At 38.5% G+C, this 21319-nt stretch overlaps 2 protein-coding genes across 2 annotated transcripts in view; one reads left to right on the top strand and one right to left on the bottom strand.

Annotated features, from left to right (window-relative positions):
* The window catches only part of LOC117295673 (sorting nexin-27-like), a 69884-nt gene extending 55776 nt beyond the window's left edge, over window positions 1–14108 (top strand). Inside the window, exons 7-13 of the mRNA XM_033778385.1 lie at window positions 125–200; window positions 822–988; window positions 3287–3376; window positions 3729–3878; window positions 6402–6530; window positions 6669–6818; window positions 9006–14108. Coding sequence (XP_033634276.1) covers window positions 125–200; window positions 822–988; window positions 3287–3376; window positions 3729–3878; window positions 6402–6530; window positions 6669–6818; window positions 9006–9083 — 840 coding nt within the window. The 3' untranslated portion in view covers window positions 9084–14108. The remainder of the gene's footprint in view (window positions 1–124; window positions 201–821; window positions 989–3286; window positions 3377–3728; window positions 3879–6401; window positions 6531–6668; window positions 6819–9005) is intronic.
* Window positions 14109–16973: 2865 nt separating this feature from the next.
* On the bottom strand, window positions 16974–21284 carry LOC117295915 (solute carrier family 25 member 46-like). The gene is made up of 6 exons (XM_033778706.1): window positions 21116–21284; window positions 20092–20192; window positions 19552–19629; window positions 18934–19034; window positions 18311–18425; window positions 16974–17710 (listed from the first exon to the last, which is right to left on the bottom strand). The coding sequence occupies exons 1-6, from the start codon at window positions 21264–21266 to the stop codon at window positions 17099–17101; spliced, it is 1158 nt and encodes a 385-aa protein (XP_033634597.1). The 5' UTR covers window positions 21267–21284; the 3' UTR covers window positions 16974–17098.
* Window positions 21285–21319: the final 35 nt, after the last annotated feature.

Raw genomic sequence — 21319 nt, 5'->3', positions numbered from 1 at the left:
CGGGTTCCGTGTAGAACTAAGGAATATCATGTGATGCGCTCTAAACCAATGAAAAGGCAGAGTTTTTGTAAGGGGTGTTATCATCAAACAGTACGTTTTCATAAATTGTTTTTCTTCTCCGCAGGCCGTAGTGCATAAAATTGGACTCAGTAGAGAGGTGGCCGACTATTTTGCCCTGTTTGAAATCCAGGAAGATTTCAGTAAGTGTACACATAAGGTTTGGTTAGCAAAATGTTTTGTTTTGTTTTGTAGAGAAACTTTTATTTGTCTGGTTAAATTCAATTATTTTGAGAATTGAGTTCTGTCTGACTTTGAAGAAGTGGCTTTCTATCAGCAAAGATGTGTGTTTGGATTTTTCGTCTTGTTGGACATATAATGTGAATACTGCATGATGAAAATAACACTTGAAAAGCACTAGACATTATTGGTAATTACTCAAAATAAGCAATGGAGAGCTGATGATAGTATAAAACACTGTGAGAAACGGCTCCCTCTGAAGTAACGTGCTTCTTGAGAAAGAAGTATTTTCTCACTGAAATATTTAAATTGAATTCGAGACCTCAGCTGAGGTCTCGAAATCAAGCATCTGAAAGCTCACAACTTCTTGTGACAAGGGTGTTGTTTTCTTCCATACTATCTTGCAACTGCGACGACCAATTGAGTTAAAATTTTCACAATTTAATGCATTTGTTGAGATACACCAAGTGAGAAGACTGGTCTTTGACAGTTACCAAAGGTGTCCATTGTCTTAAATTTAACAATTTGCTGTCTTTTATAAAATCATCCTTTTGATGCTAATATCTTCTTCTTTTTGTTTGTAGCGAGGAAGCTTGCCGTCACGGAGTTCCCCCACAATCTCTACATTCAGAATTACACTAAATCCAGCACTAGTCAGAGCTGTATAGGGCTCGGCAGATGGATCTTCTCACCGCAGCAAGAGTTGTTCCTCAATCACGATGAGATTGCCATGAATTTTCTATACTGGCAGGTAATTACGTCTTTCTTATCTGCAAATCCTACTTCTTAAGGGCCAGTCACACTGCAGCGAAAACGATCTCAAAGAGAACGCCTTCTATTGGTTGAATGCTCCACGCAGAATACGCGCACAATCATTTAACCAATCGAGGACGTGCATTATTAACGTTCTCATTTTCATTCTTGTTATCGAGGTCAGTGTGACCGGGCCTCTATCCTCTTGTTTGTTTTTTATTCAGGGGGAATTTAGAATTTACTGTTTCAAACTGTTTACCAATCAAGAGGACTTATATGGTATAAATGCAATCAAGAATTAATGTCCCGACTTTTTGACCCTAGCAGAATCTTTCTCGATCGCTAAGTGACAACTTTTGGAATTGTCAAAGGCAAGTATTCTAACTGTGTGTATCAAAACATATGCATAAAATAACAAACCTGTGAAAATTTTGGCTCAATTGGTCATTGAAATTGCAAGAAAATAATGAAAGAAAAAACACCCTTGTTGCACAAAGTTGTGTTTTGTCAGATGCATAAGAAACGCTTCAGGGCCTGAAGTCTTTCTCAGATTCAAATATTTTAGGGAGCGAGAAATTCCAGAGGGAGTTGTGTCTCACAATGTTTTACCAACAGCTCTCTGTTGCTCTTTATCAAGTAAGTTTGTTATGCTGAAATATTTTTTTGAGTAATTACCAAACTTGTCCAGGGGCCTATTTCAAAAAGACCTCAGATTGATCTTAACTGCAAATCAATCGTAGTTGCTAAGTTAAGTGTGATGTCACACTACAAATCACTGTGGCGAAATTCTCTTGCGATGAATTTTATTGCTTTTTGAAATCAGCCCCAGTACCTTTAAAGGCATTGGACACCTTTGGTAATTGTCAAAGACCAGTCTTCTCACTTAGTGTATCTCAACATATGCATAAAATAACAAACCTGTGAAAATTTGAGCTCAATCGGTCGTCGAAGTTGTCAGAGAATAATGGAAGAAAAAATACCCTTACTGCAAAAGTTATGTGCTTTCATTGGAGACCTCAGCTGAGTTCTCAAATTCAATTCAAATATTTTAGTGAGAAATTACTTCCTTCTTAAAAACTGTGTTACTTCAGAGGGAGCCGTTTCTCACAATGATACTATCAACAGCTATCCATTGCTTTATACCAAGTAAGTTTTTATGCTTACAATTATTTTGAGTAATTACCAATAGTGTCCAGTGCCTTTGAGGTAAGATATTTTATATAAACAACTGATACGCTGCCGAAGCACGGCAGACAGTTCCCTGCTGATTCTGGTTTGAGTCAATTCCCTGTCGGCCACTTCCTTGTAGTCGTTCTGGTCATGCATGACCCTGACTACGCCCCCCCCCCCTCTTGACAAAATCCACCGTGGCATCGAGAAGGAGCGACTGCATGGGTGTTGATTTGGGGGCAACCGTGTACAAGTGCCTCCCAAGACGAGCACACATGAACATTGTCCCCAAACGTGTTGATACATGCCCGACCGGAAAACACTCTCTCCATAGCAACGCATCGTCTATGAATCGAACACAACAACCATTTCTTTTTCCCCTCGGAGTTTTCGAGGAGTGTGTCCATTGCCCCAGGCAGGCAATATGAATAGAGGAGCTAGGGACACAGAGGGCCATGTTGTGTTAGTCAGGCAGGCATGCAACGTTTCAGCTGATATTAATAGTAATAAAAGCGGCTTCTTGTTATAGAAAACATATCCGTCACTCAGTGGCGCTCAAGGTGCTTTAAGATACAGTTTTTTCCTGCAAGGATAGGATTACACATGCAGGTTTTGAATTATTACTCCTTTTACATAGCACCATGTAATGGTTTACAAGGTGCACCATTACATGGTGCTGTGGCGCATTATGCAGCCAATCAAACCAGGAACACCGGGGCGAACCCCTTCTCTTTTTCGATAAGTGCACTGGGTTCTTTTTACGTGCATTACACAACACACATCGGCTCTACCTCCCATCCGAAGGACGAAGCAATGATTAAGTGTTTTGCCTAAGGACACAAGTGTTACCACTGGGACTCGAACCCACACTCTGCCGATCAGAATCACCAGAGTTTCAATTCGGTGTTCTCAGCTAATTTCCTCTTTTTCTTTTCAAAACAGTGCCATTGACATGATAGAAAACTGAAAAAACACTGTACAAAAGTTTTAACTTCAAAGTGCCATTTCCCCCCCCCCCCCCCCCCCTTTTTGCAAATAGAAAGTTGCATGTCTAGTTTTTGCTGACGTACATTACACCCATGCATTTTTTTCAACCATCTCTTTGTTTCCTGTTGTGTTCTTGCAGGCAATAGATGATGTCAGTAAAGGGTTCATCCAGCCAGGCGACAGCTTATATGAACTGAAAACATACCAGGAGAAATCTAGCAAACTACAGGTGAGTCCCGAGTCAGATGCGAGTCAAATCAGGCATGATGTTCTTCCTATATGAGTCTGATTTTCAATTAATTTGTTTTGCCCAGGAAAATGTGATTAAATAGCCTGAATGGTCTATTAAAGCCTACAGCGAGTGCACTTGTATGTTGGTCAGCTCTTGTTAATTTTTTATCAACATATTTTAAAGTATTTGTATTGCCAAGGTTTTTGTAGTTTTTATTGTGATGTGCTTTGGAGTATTTTACATACATTGTAATGTGCCACCTAAATTCATCTTATTGTTAATATTTACTATTATTGACAGTGTGGTTGATTAACATTTATTATTTTAACCTCTTCGTTTCTTGACGCAGTACTTAAAGGTTGCTCGCAGCCTAGACGGTTACGGTGAGGTGCGCTTTCCGCATTGTCCGTGTGACGCAAGGAAGGCTGGCCGTGTTATACCAATCCTTGGATTCAGACTCTTCAAACTCCAAGCCTGTAAAGACGATGGTTCATTAGAGGTGAGAACAAAAGAAATCATCTCGTTCTTCCAGCCTTAAGTCGCATTCCCATTGGACTTTTTCTTCCACGGCCATGCACAAAATTTGGTGACTGGCTTTGATGTAATTCTATCGTGCATTCCCACCTGCACTTATATTCCACGACAGTTGCATAGCGTTTTACTGCGTGGTCGCGGTAGGTTTATTAAGTTACCGTGGCTTTGCAGAAAGCTTTCCTGACCCCTTTCGTCCTCTTAGTTTAATATCACGGTCAAGTTCAGTTTAGCATGCGTCCCCATTAAATTAGAAAAAAAAAAGTCCAGTGGAAACACGGCTTTAGCCCCATCCCTTTCCTCAACTTGATGTTGGGCGGTGAGATTGGCATAGTGGTGTCTTGCCTAGCCTGAACATCTGACGTCACACTTTGAGGCTTGTGAAATCTCCCAAGAAAAATCCATTTGTAATGCTAAAATAATGTGTTTACTCATGTCTGAAAAACTGTAGCACATCAGCAAACAACTTTTGAAGGGAAGCTTTAAAACCGTCAGAGTTAAATGTAAATCTGTGGACGTTTGTGTTTTGTGTCCTACAAAAAGTACCCAAACCCTTTAAAGTATTATAACCAAAAACGAAACAAATTCTTTCCATTGATGAGGATCTAGCCATCTAAGGGGGGGGGGGGGATGAGATGTCGTTCTTTAAACGTTCTTCAGTTCCTTAAGGACTGATGCAGCCTGTGGCTGTCGTCCTCAAAAGTCCTATTTAATTCTCTGAGGTAAGAGAAGCAATTATTGTAAAGTGTATTGCTTCCAGACATAAGTGCATTGTTGATACCTGAATGTTTCCTTGTTTGTACTGCGTGCCGCTCTCTCGTATAGTTAAGACGAGGGTCATTGCATTGGTAACGGAACAATTTGCTAGACGTTTTCGTGTACAGTGTATGTACACAATCGTGGGTAGGCATTTTATTTGTGAGCCATTGCTAGATGTATGTAAATTTCACCAAACGGATTTGAGACTTAAGTTTTTTATTTCAGATGCAAATCCCTGTTGCAAACCATTCATATTCAGCCATGCCTCGTTAAAAGATGCCTACACATGTACCCACGATTGAACACACACCAAAAACATCTTGCAAAGTGTTGTTACCAACATGACCAATGCAACAAACAGCTCGTAGGCAACATTTGGGCAGTACTACCAAGGCAACATTGGGGCAGTACTAACAAATCAACATTTGGGCAGTTCTAACAAGGCAACATTGGGGCAGTACTAACAAAGCAACATTTGGGCAGTTCTAACAAGGCAACATTTGGGCAGTACTACCAAGGCAACATTGGGGCAGTTCTAACAAGGCAACATTTGGGCAGTTCTAACAAGGCAACATTTGGGCAGTTCTAACAAGGCAACATTTGGGCAGTTCTAACAAGGCAACATTTGGGCAGTTCTAACAAGGCAACATTTGGGCAGTTCTAACAAGGCAACATTTGGGCAGTTCTAACAAGGCAACATTTGGGCAGTTCTAACAAGGCAACATTTGGGCAGTTCTAACAAGGCAACATTTGGGCAGTTCTAACAAGGCAACATTTGGGCAGTTCTAACAAGGCAACATTTGGGCAGTTCTAACAAGGCAACATTTGGGCAGTTCTAACAAGGCAACATTTGGGCAGTTCTAACAAGGCAACATTTGGGCAGTTCTAACAAGGCAACATTTGGGCAGTTCTAACAAGGCAACATTTGGGCAGTTCTAACAAGGCAACATTTGGGCAGTTCTAACAAGGCAACATTTGGGCAGTACTAACAAAGCAACATTTGGGCAGTTCTAACAAGGCAACATTTGGGCAGTTCTAACAAGGCAACATTTGGGTATCTGTCCGACTGTAACCCTTTCATGTACCAATTATTTTAGTGATAAACTAATTAGATGGTCCGTTAATAATTCTCATTTCCTCAGATAGCAAACCCCCCCCCCCCAAAAAAAAAAGAAAAGAAAAAAAAAAAAAAAAAAGAAAAAAAAAAACCAAACAAAAACAACCAAACACAATCAACCAAAACACAAAAACAAAAACGAACAAACAAAGAAAGGTTTGCGGTGACACCATGTAAAAGTTGATTTTATGGGTAATGGTAGCTCGGAGAAGAGCCGGCTTGTACTGCCAACTTTTCAGTCAGTTTGCTGTGACCGTTATTATTGTGTAATGATACTATTGTATGTGACATTATTGTATTGTAATGATTTTATTGTTATTTTATCTATATTATTGTGTTCTTGTTACATACATGTAAATCCACAACTTCACAACTATTTTTTTTAAAGTAGTACATCCTATAAAATGGGTGCCATATTTTTGTTTATTCTCTGCATGTATTTTTGTAACATGTTTAAATCCGCAAAGTAAAATTTTGACGACATTGTAATGTAATTTTTAAATTGTAAACTTTGTAGCAATTTAGCCCCAAGGCTACAAATACATTGTTTTAATATACCAGAAAAAATAACAATAATATTGATGCGCGGTTTTATGTTATTTTTTTTCCCTCCAGGAGCAAGTGCCCAGCTTCCAGTGGAATGAGATCAGAGAATACGAAGTGGATGATGAAGGCATGGCGTTCTGCTTTGAATACGCCAAGGAGGGAAAGAAACCAAGATGGGTCAAGATTTATACAAAATATGTAAGAGTTTTTTTCAAGATGCAGACTTGAGTTTCTAATGGTTCACTCTCTTGTTTTGTCTGAGTAGTTCGTTAAGTAGCGTTTTCTTTTTTTGGTTGGTCCTCAATTGTTGAATAAATTACCCATTCCTCGTTTCAGTTTAACTACATGAATGAATGCGTTGAGCGCATTTTGAAGGAGAAGAAGTGGACCAAAGACAACACCAATCATCAGCAGGAGGAGGAGGAGGGGGAGGAAGATGAGGAGGAGGAGGAGAGAGCTCAGGCTATTGCATCACAAAATAATAAGGTAATGAATCGTTCATCATCGCTAGAACCCCTGCATAACGCGTAGTGCTACATGGACACTGAGCTCACGCGCCATTTTTACGCACAAATAACAGCTATCAACCAATCATTGGCCTCCTTTGACCCGTTGAGGGCGCTATTGTTGTCATTCTGCTGATGAGTGCCTTATGGTACAAAACAGTCTGTCCAGAAGAGAGATAGCTCTTATTCTGAATTTATTGAATTTATTATGTATATCAATTTTTAATGTATTTTAATTGCAAACCAAATTCCTTCAGTCTTTGACTTTTTATTCGGTGATGCATTGTTTTTTTAAATGAACCAAAAGCATAGGTCAGGTGACCTTGACCTCTTTTGGCTTGACCTCACCTGGGCTTCCATAGGACAAGCTTGCTGGCTAAAGCTCAGGGTTGCAGTAGCAGTGCCCTGCTCTCCTTACACAGATTTTTGCACTAAGCTTGGAATCCATTCCCTTCTCCTTGCTATACTGTCCAAGCTGTCCTGTTTGTGAACATGTATATTTTTAAAACTTTTTGGAAAACTCATCTTTTTAAGATGCATTTTTTTTTTATTACCTAACTTTTTCACACACCGGTTTAAACCCCTTCAGAAAAATTGTTATTTAAAAAAAAAATGTTCACATTCCTGCCCCTGTGGTGCATGCATGGGGTCTCAGGCCATGCTGTAAAGCACTCTGTAATGCAGCCTATCAGGCTGGTAAACTGTGCAGTTTACTTGCCTTCAATTTTAGTAGCCCAGATTTGTTTTGTCATTAATGTTCAGGGGTGGATTTCGCAAAGAGTTAAGACTAGTCTTATCTCGAGTTAGGATAAGTTACTCGTCCTAAGTAAGGACTAGCCATGTGTTTTTTCTATGTCCTAGGACTAGTCCTAAGTTAGAACTAGTCTTTTACAGAGTATTGTCGTTAATGTTCACTGGGTGGATTTCACAAAAAGTTAAGACTAGTTTTATCTCGAGTTAGGATGAGTTACTCATTCTAACTAGGGACTAGCCATGCGTTTTTTATATCTCCTAGGATTAGTCCTAACTCTTTGTGAAATCGACCCCTGATGTATTAATTGTCGCTATCACAACCAGTTTAATGGTCAAATGAAGTTACATTCACACACTCAGAAATACATTAAGACATTTTATATAACACCCAAGCAGATCCTTGCCATTTGATTGGAGGATTGTCCGTCACGTGATAGCAAATAAAAGTACCATTGCACGCTGAGTCACTCACCGTGCTTTTTCGTTCCATCCGAAAAGTACCATTGCACGCTGGCAGCGTGCAATGGTACTTTTCGAATGGAACGAAAAAGCAGAGTAAAAACATCACTGCGTGCGCGTGTCTTTGGTAACGCAGCAGGTGTTACTGCAAGAAGGCATAGTAAATTACTAGCATTCGGCTTCTACAGTTGAAATTGTTTGTTTTGAAAGTTGTATCTTTCAATCAAAATTACAAAGTTCTACTTGGATGTTATATAAAACAAATAATGAATGTTTTTCATTCGTGCAATGGTGCGAATATGTTCATTCGTTGAAAGCTGGAATGTTCCATTCAACTCGGCTGCGCCTCGTTGAATAGAACATTCCATCTTTCAACTCATGAACATATTCGCACCATTGCACTCATAAACATTCATTATGTGTATACTAGAAATGTATTCAGGGTGGATACGTGCGCATTAAAAGTCTTATTATTATTATTATTATTTGAAAAGTAAGAAATTTACAAACAAGTAGGTTTTTATAGTTTCTAGAAGTCCACAGGGGAAGTTGGGAAGTGGTGTTTTTATTTGTCCAAAGCTGGTTTTACTAGTCTTGTATGCCTGGCTAACGTTAGGGGAGATCCCTAGGTCTATTATATTCACTGTTTGTTTGTTTGTCTGTAGCCTTGGCTTAATTTAACAGCCTCTTGCTCTCGTTCCTCTCGTGTATACATAGTTAATTCCTAGGGTTTTTAATATTATTTGCTTTAACAATTTAGTAATTTTTTATACTTTTTATTTGTGTACCATTCTTTCTATGTGTTGATAAGTTCTCATATTGAACTATTTTTCAAAAAGAGTATGGAATATACGTCATATTGAATTGAATTGAATTGAATATTATAAGTTGCACTCAAAATATTATTTGTGTGTTTTCATTCCACGCCCTTTGTTGTTGTTGTTGCTGTTGACAGGAATCATCAAAAAGTAGAGTTCGAACAAACCAAACAGCCGGTAAGATATTCGACACTCTCAACGAAGATGACCTCTGAGGGAATGACCTCTGCGGAAGCCTTGACCTTTGACCTAATGACTTTGCCTTGATATGTGGACTGAATGTGTTAATGAATATGAATGAGTGCATATTTGCATATTGAAAACGCATTAACATAATCATAGTATATATATATAGATATATAAATACATACATATTCATGCTGTGCAGAGCATTTTAATGATATGCAGCCAATTCCAGTATGAATAGTAATGTAATAAATTTACATGCTTCATCAATATTCATATTCTGGTGAATATGTAAAAAACCCTGGTTTACTATTATTTTTTTCAAATTAACTAACATAACAAGTACGTTAGTTTAGAAAGGAGCTGATTTATCGACAAAATTCCGCAGATTGGAATTCCAAGTTTGAACGATACAAGCATATGAATGTGCTGAGTTTCAATTCTGATATTCAACGAGTTCAAAAAACCCACCCCCACCCCAAAAGTGCTGCACTCTCAGACAGAGAGAACTGTTTGAAATGCGTTTAAAACGATTTCAGTATTTCAGTAGAGCTTTGGTATTGCAAAGTAACTTCCAAAATGCACCGTAGTTAATAGTCATGTAGTTATATGCGACACACCATGTTAAAACCAGGCGTTTCCCAGTGAGAGACAGTGTCTATTTGCTAAATCAAATTGGTGAAAAGAGCAGCTTTCAAATAATGCCTTAATTATGGCAGAGAGGGTAATGGACCCTTCCCATGAAATATGCTAATTACATTCACGCATGCGTACTGACCCTATTGGTTGGCAAACTCCATAGAGCTGTGCTCTAAGCAGACGCGCTAATGCGTCTGTGTCACGCAGTCGTTAGCCCTGTACAAAACAGCGCGATGTTCCCTCATTTTTGCCAACCAAAATGTAAGTGCGCACGCACTATGTGCAATTTACATAATTCATGGGAAGGGTCTATTATTCTCAACATATAGAATCAGAGCTACCGACTCTCCCTGATTCTGCAGAAGAAAAAAATTTGAACTTAGAAATAGAACTACAATGTAGCTGTCACACACTGCTTACCAACCAAAAGGACATATTATGGTATCAATGCTAATTCAATAATGGCCTGATGTTTTTAACCCTTGCAGATTGGTCTCAAACTGTTCTTTGAATAAGCATTTGAGAGAGAATTGATAGGGTTGAAACTTGAGGCTGATATATTATTTTGAGATGATAGTTCAGCAGATCTTTAGAAATTGGGTTTTACTTTGGGCAGTTATTATAAGACATGTGACTTGGGGAAATGATGCTGTACAAGTGTAAAAAAAAAATTTAAATGAAATTATAAGATATGAAAAAATTGTAATTAAACTTCATATTATGTAAGATATAATTACAGACATGTGTTTAGGTGTAGATGCACTAACATATTCAGTACTTGGAATCAACTTAAGAAAATTGAAAATGGATTCAAAAGAAGTTCCTATTTATAACGGTGAGAGTTTCTCCTGTATTTGAAAATGGTAGAAAAAAACAAACAAATATGGGTTTTTAACTTGAATTAAAGGATTTGCACATTGTGAAATCATTAATTAGCATCAATCTTAATGACCCACCATTGGAGAACGTGAGTGAGCCATCATACAGCTTGTGTTTGACTGGTGACCAAATTCTTAGTAATCTTAAACACAGTTGAAGGTAACCACTACGTGACACCAGCAGCCCTTTTCACGAAACACTAGGATCAATCCTATCTCGAGTTAGGGCGAGTTACTCATCCTAACTTAGGGTTACAGTGCAAGGCTGGGACTCATCTTAAGTCTGAAGGTTAATCCTAAGTTAGTAAGCGTTTGCTGAAATCAACGGCAGGCAACTGTCCCAAACTGCGCGCTTAGCAACTAAAACCAAGTATTGAACAAGCCTTGCATAAACACAACATTTTGGCATTGTTACCAGCCAAAATTACAAAAGGTTTACATTGTTGCAACTGGTGCCCCACTAATTTTTTGATACGCAAAGAAATTTGCTAAACAATTTTTTCTGCTTAACAGGTTTATGAAATCGGGCCTAGAGCTTGAGGCCAGTGGTCGTAACTGCTCGACCTCCACACGCCGCATGATAGTATCATGGTCATTTTAGAAAACGAGACAATAGTGTTTGACAGCCTTTATATATAAGTGACGATAACTGTTTGAATCAGGTCGCACACTGATAAGACTTCATCCCTTCCCATCATATTGATTGGAATAACTTGATGTTATTTTTGGTTTATTTGTTACTTAGAAGTGTGTATATAATTTGGAATACATAGATCTGGTATTTTGAAAATTTCATAACTGCTTTATACAACAGGTGAAAGGAAGATTTTTTTCTTCTTCAGCGGTTTGAAATAATTACTGTACTGCATAATGACTGAAATTTGAATTCATTTGCATTAAGCTAAAAGCCTATCCCTGTGATCTACGTGTAGTACATGTAGTGTATGGTCTAGGCTGGCATGATTGCACCAATGATCATCTACAAAAGAATGCAAACCTTGTCAGGGTCCATAAGCGGGCCCTGGACCCTCCATGCCGTAAAGGCTTCGCGCTCTGCGGTTGCATGCTCGTATCTTCGACAGATTTTCCCCCCACCCCCTAAAACTTAGGTCTTGATCTACCCCTGCATTCAGGGTGTTCATTGATGTACGTCATTGGGGTGAGAGTTTACCTTCCAATTAATAAACAATAATGTACCCAACCCTCAAGCAATTTTTTTTATTATAAATGATTTATTTTTTATTTTTTAGGAAGACACTGATAAAGTTGGAGAGGAATTCTGTTTGTTAAAAATCATATATTTTACAACTTATAGTGTTTGATATGTCCAGCTAAAATTGGTTTTTAGGTGTTGGATTATTGGGCTACACATCGTAGAATTGATGATTTTCTTTCTTGCAGTTAGGATAGTCGGGGTGCTTGGTGATCCTGTTTTGGTGAAAATGTCAGAAACAAAATTATATTGTTTCTTTGTGCTTATTTCAATTGTGGCAATAAAATAAGCAATTCTGATTTGGGGCAGGGTTTTTAAAATGCTATTTTGTTGTCCTTAAGAGTATTTCTGATACCAAACATATTTTATTCTTTTTTTCCCAGTGATAATCGCTTGGCCAATGAAATGCGGATCCTTAATGTTGCATATTCAGAAGCATGTAATTATATGCATATTTGTTAATACTTCTGGAGATTCAAATACAGATTCACTAATGTTAAATATTCATGAGCATATAATTATATGCAGATTAGTACAGCTTTTGCCTTAGCATTAGATGGATTGGATACTTTTATATCTAACTATTAAATTCACAGAAACTCGGACAGGCAGTTTCACTTTGTAGATGTACATGTAGGTTCTTTTTTCTTTTAAATTGAAAATTGTTTTTACAAATTCATGGGGTTTGTACATATATATGATATCATGATTAACTTTTATTAGACATGTTTTCACTGTACATCAATAAATTGGCCAGAGATTCTTGAGTATGCTGCAAATATGTTGACAAAATATTTGTACAAAAAAAATGAGGTAATCATGAAATATTATATTGCAGTTATGGTTTTGTTGCAAATTCTTTGTTATAGAGATTTTCAATGCATTGTTAAGTTCTTTCAAAGGTAAGCAGTGGCCACACATATTTTTCATTGATTTTAAATGTGAATTATTTTTGACCAACCCTCCCAAATTGTGTCCCCATATAAAAAAAAAAAATGTTTCATTTTCAATATCTTTTTTTTGGCCCACTCACATTTTCGTATGAAAATGTGAGTATATTTTTGTTTAAACATTGATTGGGCGTTTCTGACTTGGTGACCATCATACCCATCAACCACAAAAGTTACTCATTTAAATTACTGAGGTCATTGACCGAGAAGAATCGGTTGTATGGTTCAAAGGTCAAGTTGTGTTTGACTTGTTTTTCTCTTTAATGTAAAGCCCACTGGTGATCAATGTAATTCTCACTAGGTTACCAAGATCACATTGCCAATCGTTTATCTCTTCAATTGTAAAAGAAGATGAAAAACAAACAAATCTGAAGTTTTTGTACACAAAGAAACGAAAACAATGATGCTATTGGTCCCTTCCTTTAATTGATTCATAAAGCAAATTGAAGCTAAGCCCAAATTTTATAAAGAGCTGCTTTAAAGCAGCAAATGTTGCATAATAGTTTTCTGCTTAGCAAAAATAAGCAGGATACCAGTCACACATGTGGAATGGTATTTTGGCTGGTTATCATATTTTGATAGGCATAATTATGTTTAGGCAGCTCTATGAAATTGGGCCCTGGTCTTGCTGTTTAATTTTTATCCTTGGTGTTCAAGGTTTATCATGGATGTAAATAACACCTTTAAAACATTCTTAGGTTTGGTGTGGTTGCTGATGCTTCTTAGTAGTAAATCAAGACAGTTGGTAAGGAACCTAACTATAGTGAGAAAGAACTTCTAAAAAAGAAAATTGCACTGTATGTGTTTGTAACGGGGTTTATCTTACAAATTCAATTTCCATATTCATAAAATTTAAATAATTGGCTTGATTGGATATTCAGTGAGCGTATAGGACCAATCACCTGATAGGCCCTTCCCATGAAATATGCTAATTTTATGCTAATTATACAGGTGCATAACCATAACCGTTGTCATGCCTTTTTCTTGATGATCATGTTGGTGGTGTGACATTCCAGCTTTTCCATTCGATGTTGTTTCTGTGCATACTAATTACATTCTATTAGCATATTTTGTGGGAGGGGCTAAGTACTTCATAGATACATTTCCATAATGTTATATCCAGTAGTGGTGTAGAAATTAATAAATATTAAAATGTAGATGAAGAATATTTGAGCCCAGGTGGCTTAATTTAAGTTTGCCTTTGAAAACTAATGACGTCCAAAGGTTTGAAAGTACACTTTGAATGTACAGCGTTTAGCTTTCTGCCAAGTCTGTAGGTTAAAGGTGTAATTTGTTGTAAAAGAGTTGCAGCCTCTTATGTATAAACAATTACTCAAATCTGTAATAAAAGATGACTATTAACTTTTACAATGATCTATGATACATTTGGCTGGAATTATTTGTCTTGAGTTTGACGCAACACTGTTACAATCTGTCCCTCTTGTAAAATTTCCTTAGGAGGTAATTTTAATATGACTTATACATGTACACATTTCTGCATAACATTTGGTAAAAAAAGTAGGAATACAATTTTTGGGGGGACAACATGACAACATGCACAAGGGCTGACCTACGTAGGCTTTAAAGACGCTGGACACTATTGGTAATTGTGAAAGACCAGTCTTCTCACTTGGTGTATCTCAACATAATTATGCATGAAATAACAAACCTGTGAAAATTTGAGCTTAATTGGTCGTCGAAGTTGCGAGATAATAATGAAAGAAAAAAACACACCATTGTCACACGAAGTTGTGTGCTTTCAGACGCTTGATTTCGAGACCGCAAATTCTAAATCTGAGGTCTCGAAATCTGAGGTTGTGAACAACACCGACAGAATAGTTAATTCCTAGTTATTTATTTATTATCTGCTTTAACATTATATTGTTTTTGTACTATTTTATGCGCTTTTGATTTTGTTACATTGCTATGTACTGTTTAGTTTTCACAATTGTTCTTTTTCTCCATCAAGAGTATGGAATAAACAAATTATTTAATTGAAATGAACTATCATAGTACATGAAACACACTTAAAACTCGTCTGAGATAACAGTTGATATATTTTATTTTGTAAATAGGGTCACATTGTCAGAAAACTAGTATCATCAAACAGATTTGTGTATAATAATGCACTGTATTTGTTAGACAAATCGACAATAGGTGAATATTTCTAATAAAACTGAATTCATCAAATTAAATTCATTGAAAGGATTGACACCGGGTAAAGAGCTTAACGATAATGCATTGGGTTTCAGGACTTATTAAAAATCAAATTGGAAAATACAATTTAATGGTGATGGTGCTCTAAATAATATTTATACATACTTGAGAGAGATTATGCTCTCTGATTGGTCAAAGACTTGTCACATGGGGGTCAAACTTGATCACCTTCGCACCTGACTGCTGGTCTTAAATTTCATTTACGGTAGACTTTTGTTTCAATTAATATTTCATGCAATTTAATTGAAAATTTGACTCCCATAAATGGCCGACTTAGTCGACGAGGTAAAAGAAAAAGAAAAATTTCAAGGCATGTTTGTGTGGCTCATTGTATTCTACTTTTACAACATCTTTCCAACCATATGCATTTTGTAACAAACGGTTACAAACGCTTTCCAAAGACCAACTCAACCGATCCAAGGCAACGTGTTCTTTTAACATAAATAGAAGTCGACTACAGACACTTGTATCAATTAAACCATCATCATAATCTTCCAGACAAACTACATGTAGTACAGAAACAAAATTGTTACACTTGCTGCATTATTAAAATAGATTAATTGGTGCTTTCAGTATACAATTGTTGCACGCTGTGACGGGGTCCATGGCGTTTTGTACACCCAAGGGGGAAAATGGCACCCGAGGTGAAGCTGAGGGTGCCATTTTCCCTCGAGGGTGTACAAAACCCATGAACCCAAGTCACAGCGTGCAACAATTGTTTTGTTATACCTTGGTAACATTATTATTCCTCTTCTCAAAGTTCTGTTGTCATCCTCAAACATTATTACATAGTTTAACATTTTTTTTTCACTATCCCCTTGAAGCCGCGGTTGTTTCGTACTGAGCACTGGAATTGTATCAAGGTAATGTACACCGGTGAATATCACTCAGCCATGGTATATGTGTAATTGTTGCACAGCACGTGATTGGTTCTCGACCAATCAAACTTCACAGTTTGTTACCGAGGTATAACAGTTCAAATTGTCGTTATAGGTGCAAAGACAACCCTGATCATTCACTGAGATGCAATGGAAGCAAATGCCCTTGCTGTTGCCCTTGCTGTTGCCCCTGGCCATTGCCTCAGTGCCCCTAAAAATGTTCCAGTACAAATCTAAATTTCACTCAAAGAAGTTCCTCACTAAGTAAGAGCTGCCTTGCCCTTGCACAAGTTATAAGACTGATGTTTCAGTCCTGGACAAAAATGGTTTGACTGCATGCCTTGCGATCACAAGGTTATGGGTTGGAATCCTACCCAGCGAACCGTTGATTTCACAATGACTAGAATAAGTAACCTCGTCTAGTTACTGAATCACAACGTCTTGATTTGTGCAATTCATAATTATAGATGTGTTTCAAATGTTTGCGTGAGAGAGATTGGCTCTTGCCAGCTTGGTGGTATTATATCCCTTGTGGGAGTTTGCCAAGATCCCTTGGCGGGAAGTTCTCTTAAACAATCAAACAACAAAGATGATAGATCTACACAACGAAAATTTAACGAAGGCCGATTATGAATTGGATGACAGAATAAAAACACATCTCATGCCACACATGTATCAAACTTACATAATGTAACAGATGATAATTAATCCATGTCCGAATTGGTGGCTACAGCTAGATCGACACATTATAACAAGTGTTGAACCATAGCCTGCCCTTTGCAACCCCCTTACCCTTCATGAAAGATGACATCATCAGCTTGCTCATCAAAAGAGCGATTCTAGCACATTGTGATACCAGTGGAATAAGCCAATTGCGAGTTAGATTTGAATAATGTCTGGTACAATGACTCGCTTAGTTACAATGCACCCTTTACATTTGAATTCCTCAGACTATCGAGATAGTTGCTACGCCACGTGATTAGGGGCAACCTTTTGCGTAGTTACATAAGAGACGGTGAACACCCATACACAATTCTGAATGGATGTGTATGACACAATGGTACCAGGGTTTGCTCATCCTGGAGGTTGCTATACAAAAGCTTGCCCCTAATCACGTTGCGTATGCAACTAGCTCGATAGTCTGAGGAATTCAAATATAAGCGGTGCATTGTAACTACGCGAGTCATTGTACCAGACATTATTCAGGTCTAACCGGCAAATAGTTTATTGAGCCCGTGTTATGGGGTTGTACTATAATGCACTTCACTGTCATTGTGGAGATGGCCTTTTCAATCCAATGCTAAAATCCTCCGCCAATTTCGTGTATATAACCTGTATCATCTTCAAGATTGTCGCGTGGAGTGCATACTGTAGTAAGAGGGCGCCAAACCCTTTGTATAGTCCCGCCTTGCCTTCATCTGCGATGATGGCCGCAAAGCATTCAAACATTCCTTCGTATCGCGTGCTGATCGGTATCACACCGTAACCATTGTCCGTGTTATCGATGATCGTCCTGGTGCCTTGTAAATGCAACCTCAGGTTGACTGTCTCTAGTGGGTACAGTATCACATCCGTCATGAAATTCCCGGCAAATTTGGCAAGCAGCTCCGGGAAGTAAGCCTCCATGACGCTCCTCTGAACGGGCGGGGCTCCGGACGGGTCCTTCAGGCGGAGCTCTTGGGCGCGTTGCATGACTTGTAGTATGACAAATTGGATGATGGAGGAGATGATGTACTTGAGGAGCGAGTGGAGGACTGAGGGAAGGAGGAGGGTGTAGATGGGGAGGAGGTTGGTGGTTTGAGGGATACCCCAGCCGACGAGGCGACAGAAACCTTCCTTGATGCAATCGAAGACGCCTGGTCTCTCACTGGCTATATCGCTCTGGAAAATAAAACAAGGAAATGGAATTAGATGTTGCAAACTATCTACTCATCAACCAAAAGTCCTTGGGTGATATTGGACCAGGTCACTGTGGTGACCAAAGAGTGCGTGTGATATTGGACCAGGGTGCTACACAGGGTGCTACACTGTGGTGACCACAGGGTGTGGGTGATATTGGACCAGGGTGCTACACTGTGGTGATCACAGGGTGTGGGTGATATTAGACCAGTGTGCTACACTGTGGTGACCACAGGGTGTGGGTGATGTTGGACCAGGGTGCTACACTGTGGTGACCACAGGGTGTGGGTGATATTGGACCAGGGCGCTACACTGTGGTGACCACAGGGTGTGGGTGATATTGGACCAGGGTGCTACACTGTGGTGACCACAGGGTGTGGGTGATATTGGACCAGGGTGCTACACTGTGGTGACCACAGGGTGTGGGTGATATTGGACCAGGGTGCTACACTGTGGTGACCACAGGGTGTGGGTGATATTGGACCAGGGTGCTACACTATGGCGACCACGAGGTGTGTATGGTATTGGACCATAGTGCTATGCTGGGGTGAACACACAGGGTGTGTGGTTTGACAACCTTACCTGAACTTCCTCAACAAGACTAGCAGAGAAGAACGGCAGACTGATGGTTGCACTGATTGCCTTCAGAGCTAAATGGCCAAATAGCTGCTTTATGGTGCTGTAAACATGGATCTCTCTGCACGAGGAAAAAACAAATTTCAGATATTGTCTTGTGCTTAATAATATGTAAAGCAAATAAATCATCTTCAAATAATTTCGTCATGTACATGTATAACATATTCAAGGGAAGGCTCAGTTTGGTAATCGCTCTTAAAATTAATGGAAAAAATAGGTTTGTAGCAGTACAGCAGCTTTCGTTGGTAAAAAGCACCTTTAAAAAAGGTTCACCTCGAAGTAATGTGGTTGTGGAAAAAGCTATCAGTTTTTATCCCCAAAATTTGGGTTTGAGAAGCGTTTACTGACAGTAATGTTTCTCAGATTGTGTTATTGCAGATTATTCTTCCTGCATGGACATAACCCAGCACATATTTGCGGTATCTCAAAAATGCTACCACCTTTTGAACGGAATTTTTCACAATTTAACTGAAGTTTTGAAATTAATTACTGATGAAGTTCAAGTTGGAAAGTAAGCTATAGTTCTGAAAAGGGCTTCTGTTTCCTAACATTTAGGTAAGTTTTCATACTTTGCCAGAGGTGTAACTTCGCTGATGATGGTCTCGCTGCCTAGTCCGATGCCTTGAACCACAAATGCACTCCCTAAACCTTTCCACATTGTGGCCACACCCTGTAGGAGGGAAACAAAAGTGGCAGGTTAGTCAACAGACCCATTGCATATGAGGTCGAAGGAACAGCAATGACAAGCCGAGAGTTGTGCATGACCTCTTGCAAAGCACATAGGTATTAATATTGTCATTTCACCACAGACAGACAAACAAACATACAAATAAAGGGTTAACAAGACTTGAAAACACTGCAGAAAACCCCTTTTCCTGATGATAAGTCTGTAAGTGTGCTAGGTGATTTTGTGTGCATTACACAATACACAAGACAACTGGTATGTCATCCCGGCCGTGGGACGAAGCAATAATGGTTACAAATAGGACACAAGTGTCAAGACCAAGACTCGAACCCACACTCTGCTGATCAGAAATACCAGAGTGTCAAGTGTGCTTGACCACTCAGCCACGATATACAACATTTCCTACCAATTACCTAATTGAGGCTGAAGGATAAAATTAAGTAATCTCTGTAAAATTTTTATACCCCCCCCCCAAAAAAAAAACCCTTCAGTTCAGACATACCTGATTTCTCTGTAGATTAATGATAACTTGCACGACAGAAAAGGGCTGCACGTGATATCTATAGGCATGGTAGTTCACCTGGGAGAGACAAAAAACACCAAATATGCCAAATGTTAGGTACATTACTGGCTGTTCAATCATTCATTGTAAAAGTCGAGTTGAACTATTGTATTTAAGCTGTGTTCCCATTGGACTTTTTTTGTTTAAGTTCCCGACTTTTCTTTAGAATGACAAAATTAAATCCAATGGGGACGCAAGGTAAACTGCCCTCCATGTCAACTTATCGTAACCGTGATTTAAAACTGATAGGCCGAAAGGGATCACGGAAGAATTCTGTGCAGCCATGGTAACTTAACAGGGGTCGATTTCACAAAGAGTTAGGACTAGTCCACACTTAGGAATAGTCCTAAGAGATATCAAGAACATACAGCTAGTCCTAAGTTAGGACGTCCTAACTCGAGATAAGACTAGTCTTAACTCTTTGTGAAATCCAGGTAGGAATGCATGGTAGAAAAACACCAAAGTTATGGCAGTTTTTACCTGACACTGTCTTCTGAAGACGATGAAAGGATGAGATAGAACATTCTCTGTCAGGAGGGTAGCGATGCCGATGCCCAAACCCGCAACTCGCTGGAAAATCTCTGTAAATTATTCATAAACAGTCACAAATAATTGAAATTTTTGAAAAATTTAAACAGAATTTCTTTGAAACGGAAAGCTAAGCACTTCACCTCATTGGCCTTTGGAGGTACACTGAATACAGCACACAGTAATGGTGAAAGACTTCTCTTGAAATATTATTCCATGAAATGCTTTACTTTTAGAGAAAACATTCAAATAATATCAATTCTCAATATCAAGAAGAATTACGGATTTATTTTTAAACACATGTCATGAAACGGCGAAACGCGCGAAAACAAGGGCGGGTTTTCCCGTTATTTTCTCCCAACTCCGCTGACCGATTGAGCATAAAATTTTCACAGGTTTCTTGTTTTATATATAAGTTGTGATACACGAAGTGTGGGCCTTTGGACAATACTGTTTACCGAAAGTGTCCAATGGCTTTAAGCATGAGAGCCAAGGCAATTTCTATTTTGTACTTGTATTTTATTAAATACAAAAATAACCTAAATTTTATAATAATCTATTCAATCTAATAATCTTAATACAAATAAAGTCTTACTCTTATTAATTATAGTTGTGATAGCGTAACCCTCCTGCTACGCCGTCGGCAGGAGGGTTACGCTATCGCAACTATATTAAATTAATTATTAATTCATTTGTTGAAACAATGGTAATTTGTATAGTCAATCACTCAAGATTTTTAGGCCTAATTCATTATAAAAAGAAACCTTTTCTGTTAAAAAAACAAAACAAAAAACATTTTAAATTAATAAATTTTATTTATTGTTATTCTATCTATTCTGAGGAAATTTATGTTTATTTATAAATACTAATTTTTAGCTTAAGTTGGGGAGGGGCCTCGCTACGATTAATTACAACTAGAGGAGGGGGCGGGGCACCAAGTAAAATCCAAGATCGATTATGAAATCACACGACGAACCCGTTTGTTGCTGTTTGGGCGTCTGCAGTTCCGACGGTACAGTTCTCCCCTGCTGGACCCCGTCATCGGGACGTAATTCCCCTCGCCTCACATCTCCACTGCCCTCATTTATCTCTGCATCCGACCCACCAAGAACTTTTTTATGATGCATTTTCGTCTGCTTTTCTTCCAATCATTTTACACAGGAAAGACACAGATCTTCCA

Source organism: Asterias rubens, chromosome 10 (genome assembly GCF_902459465.1).
Source record: "Asterias rubens chromosome 10, eAstRub1.3, whole genome shotgun sequence".
Classification (NCBI taxonomy): Eukaryota; Metazoa; Echinodermata; class Asteroidea; order Forcipulatida; family Asteriidae; genus Asterias; species Asterias rubens.
This window is presented reverse-complemented; position numbering and strand designations above follow the sequence as displayed.

Excerpts from the sequence above, each read along its gene's own strand:
- LOC117295915 (XM_033778706.1), bottom strand. The coding sequence starts at position 21,266 with ATGCATCATAAAAAAGTTCTTGGTGGGTCGGATGCAGAGATAAATGAG. Across the intron at positions 19,035-19,551 it reads TTAATCTACAGAGAAATCAG|GGTGTGGCCACAATGTGGAA; the intron begins GTATGTCTGAAC and ends TCCCTCCTACAG. Across the intron at positions 17,711-18,310 it reads GTCTTGTTGAGGAAGTTCAG|AGCGATATAGCCAGTGAGAG; the intron begins GTAAGGTTGTCA and ends TTTATTTTCCAG.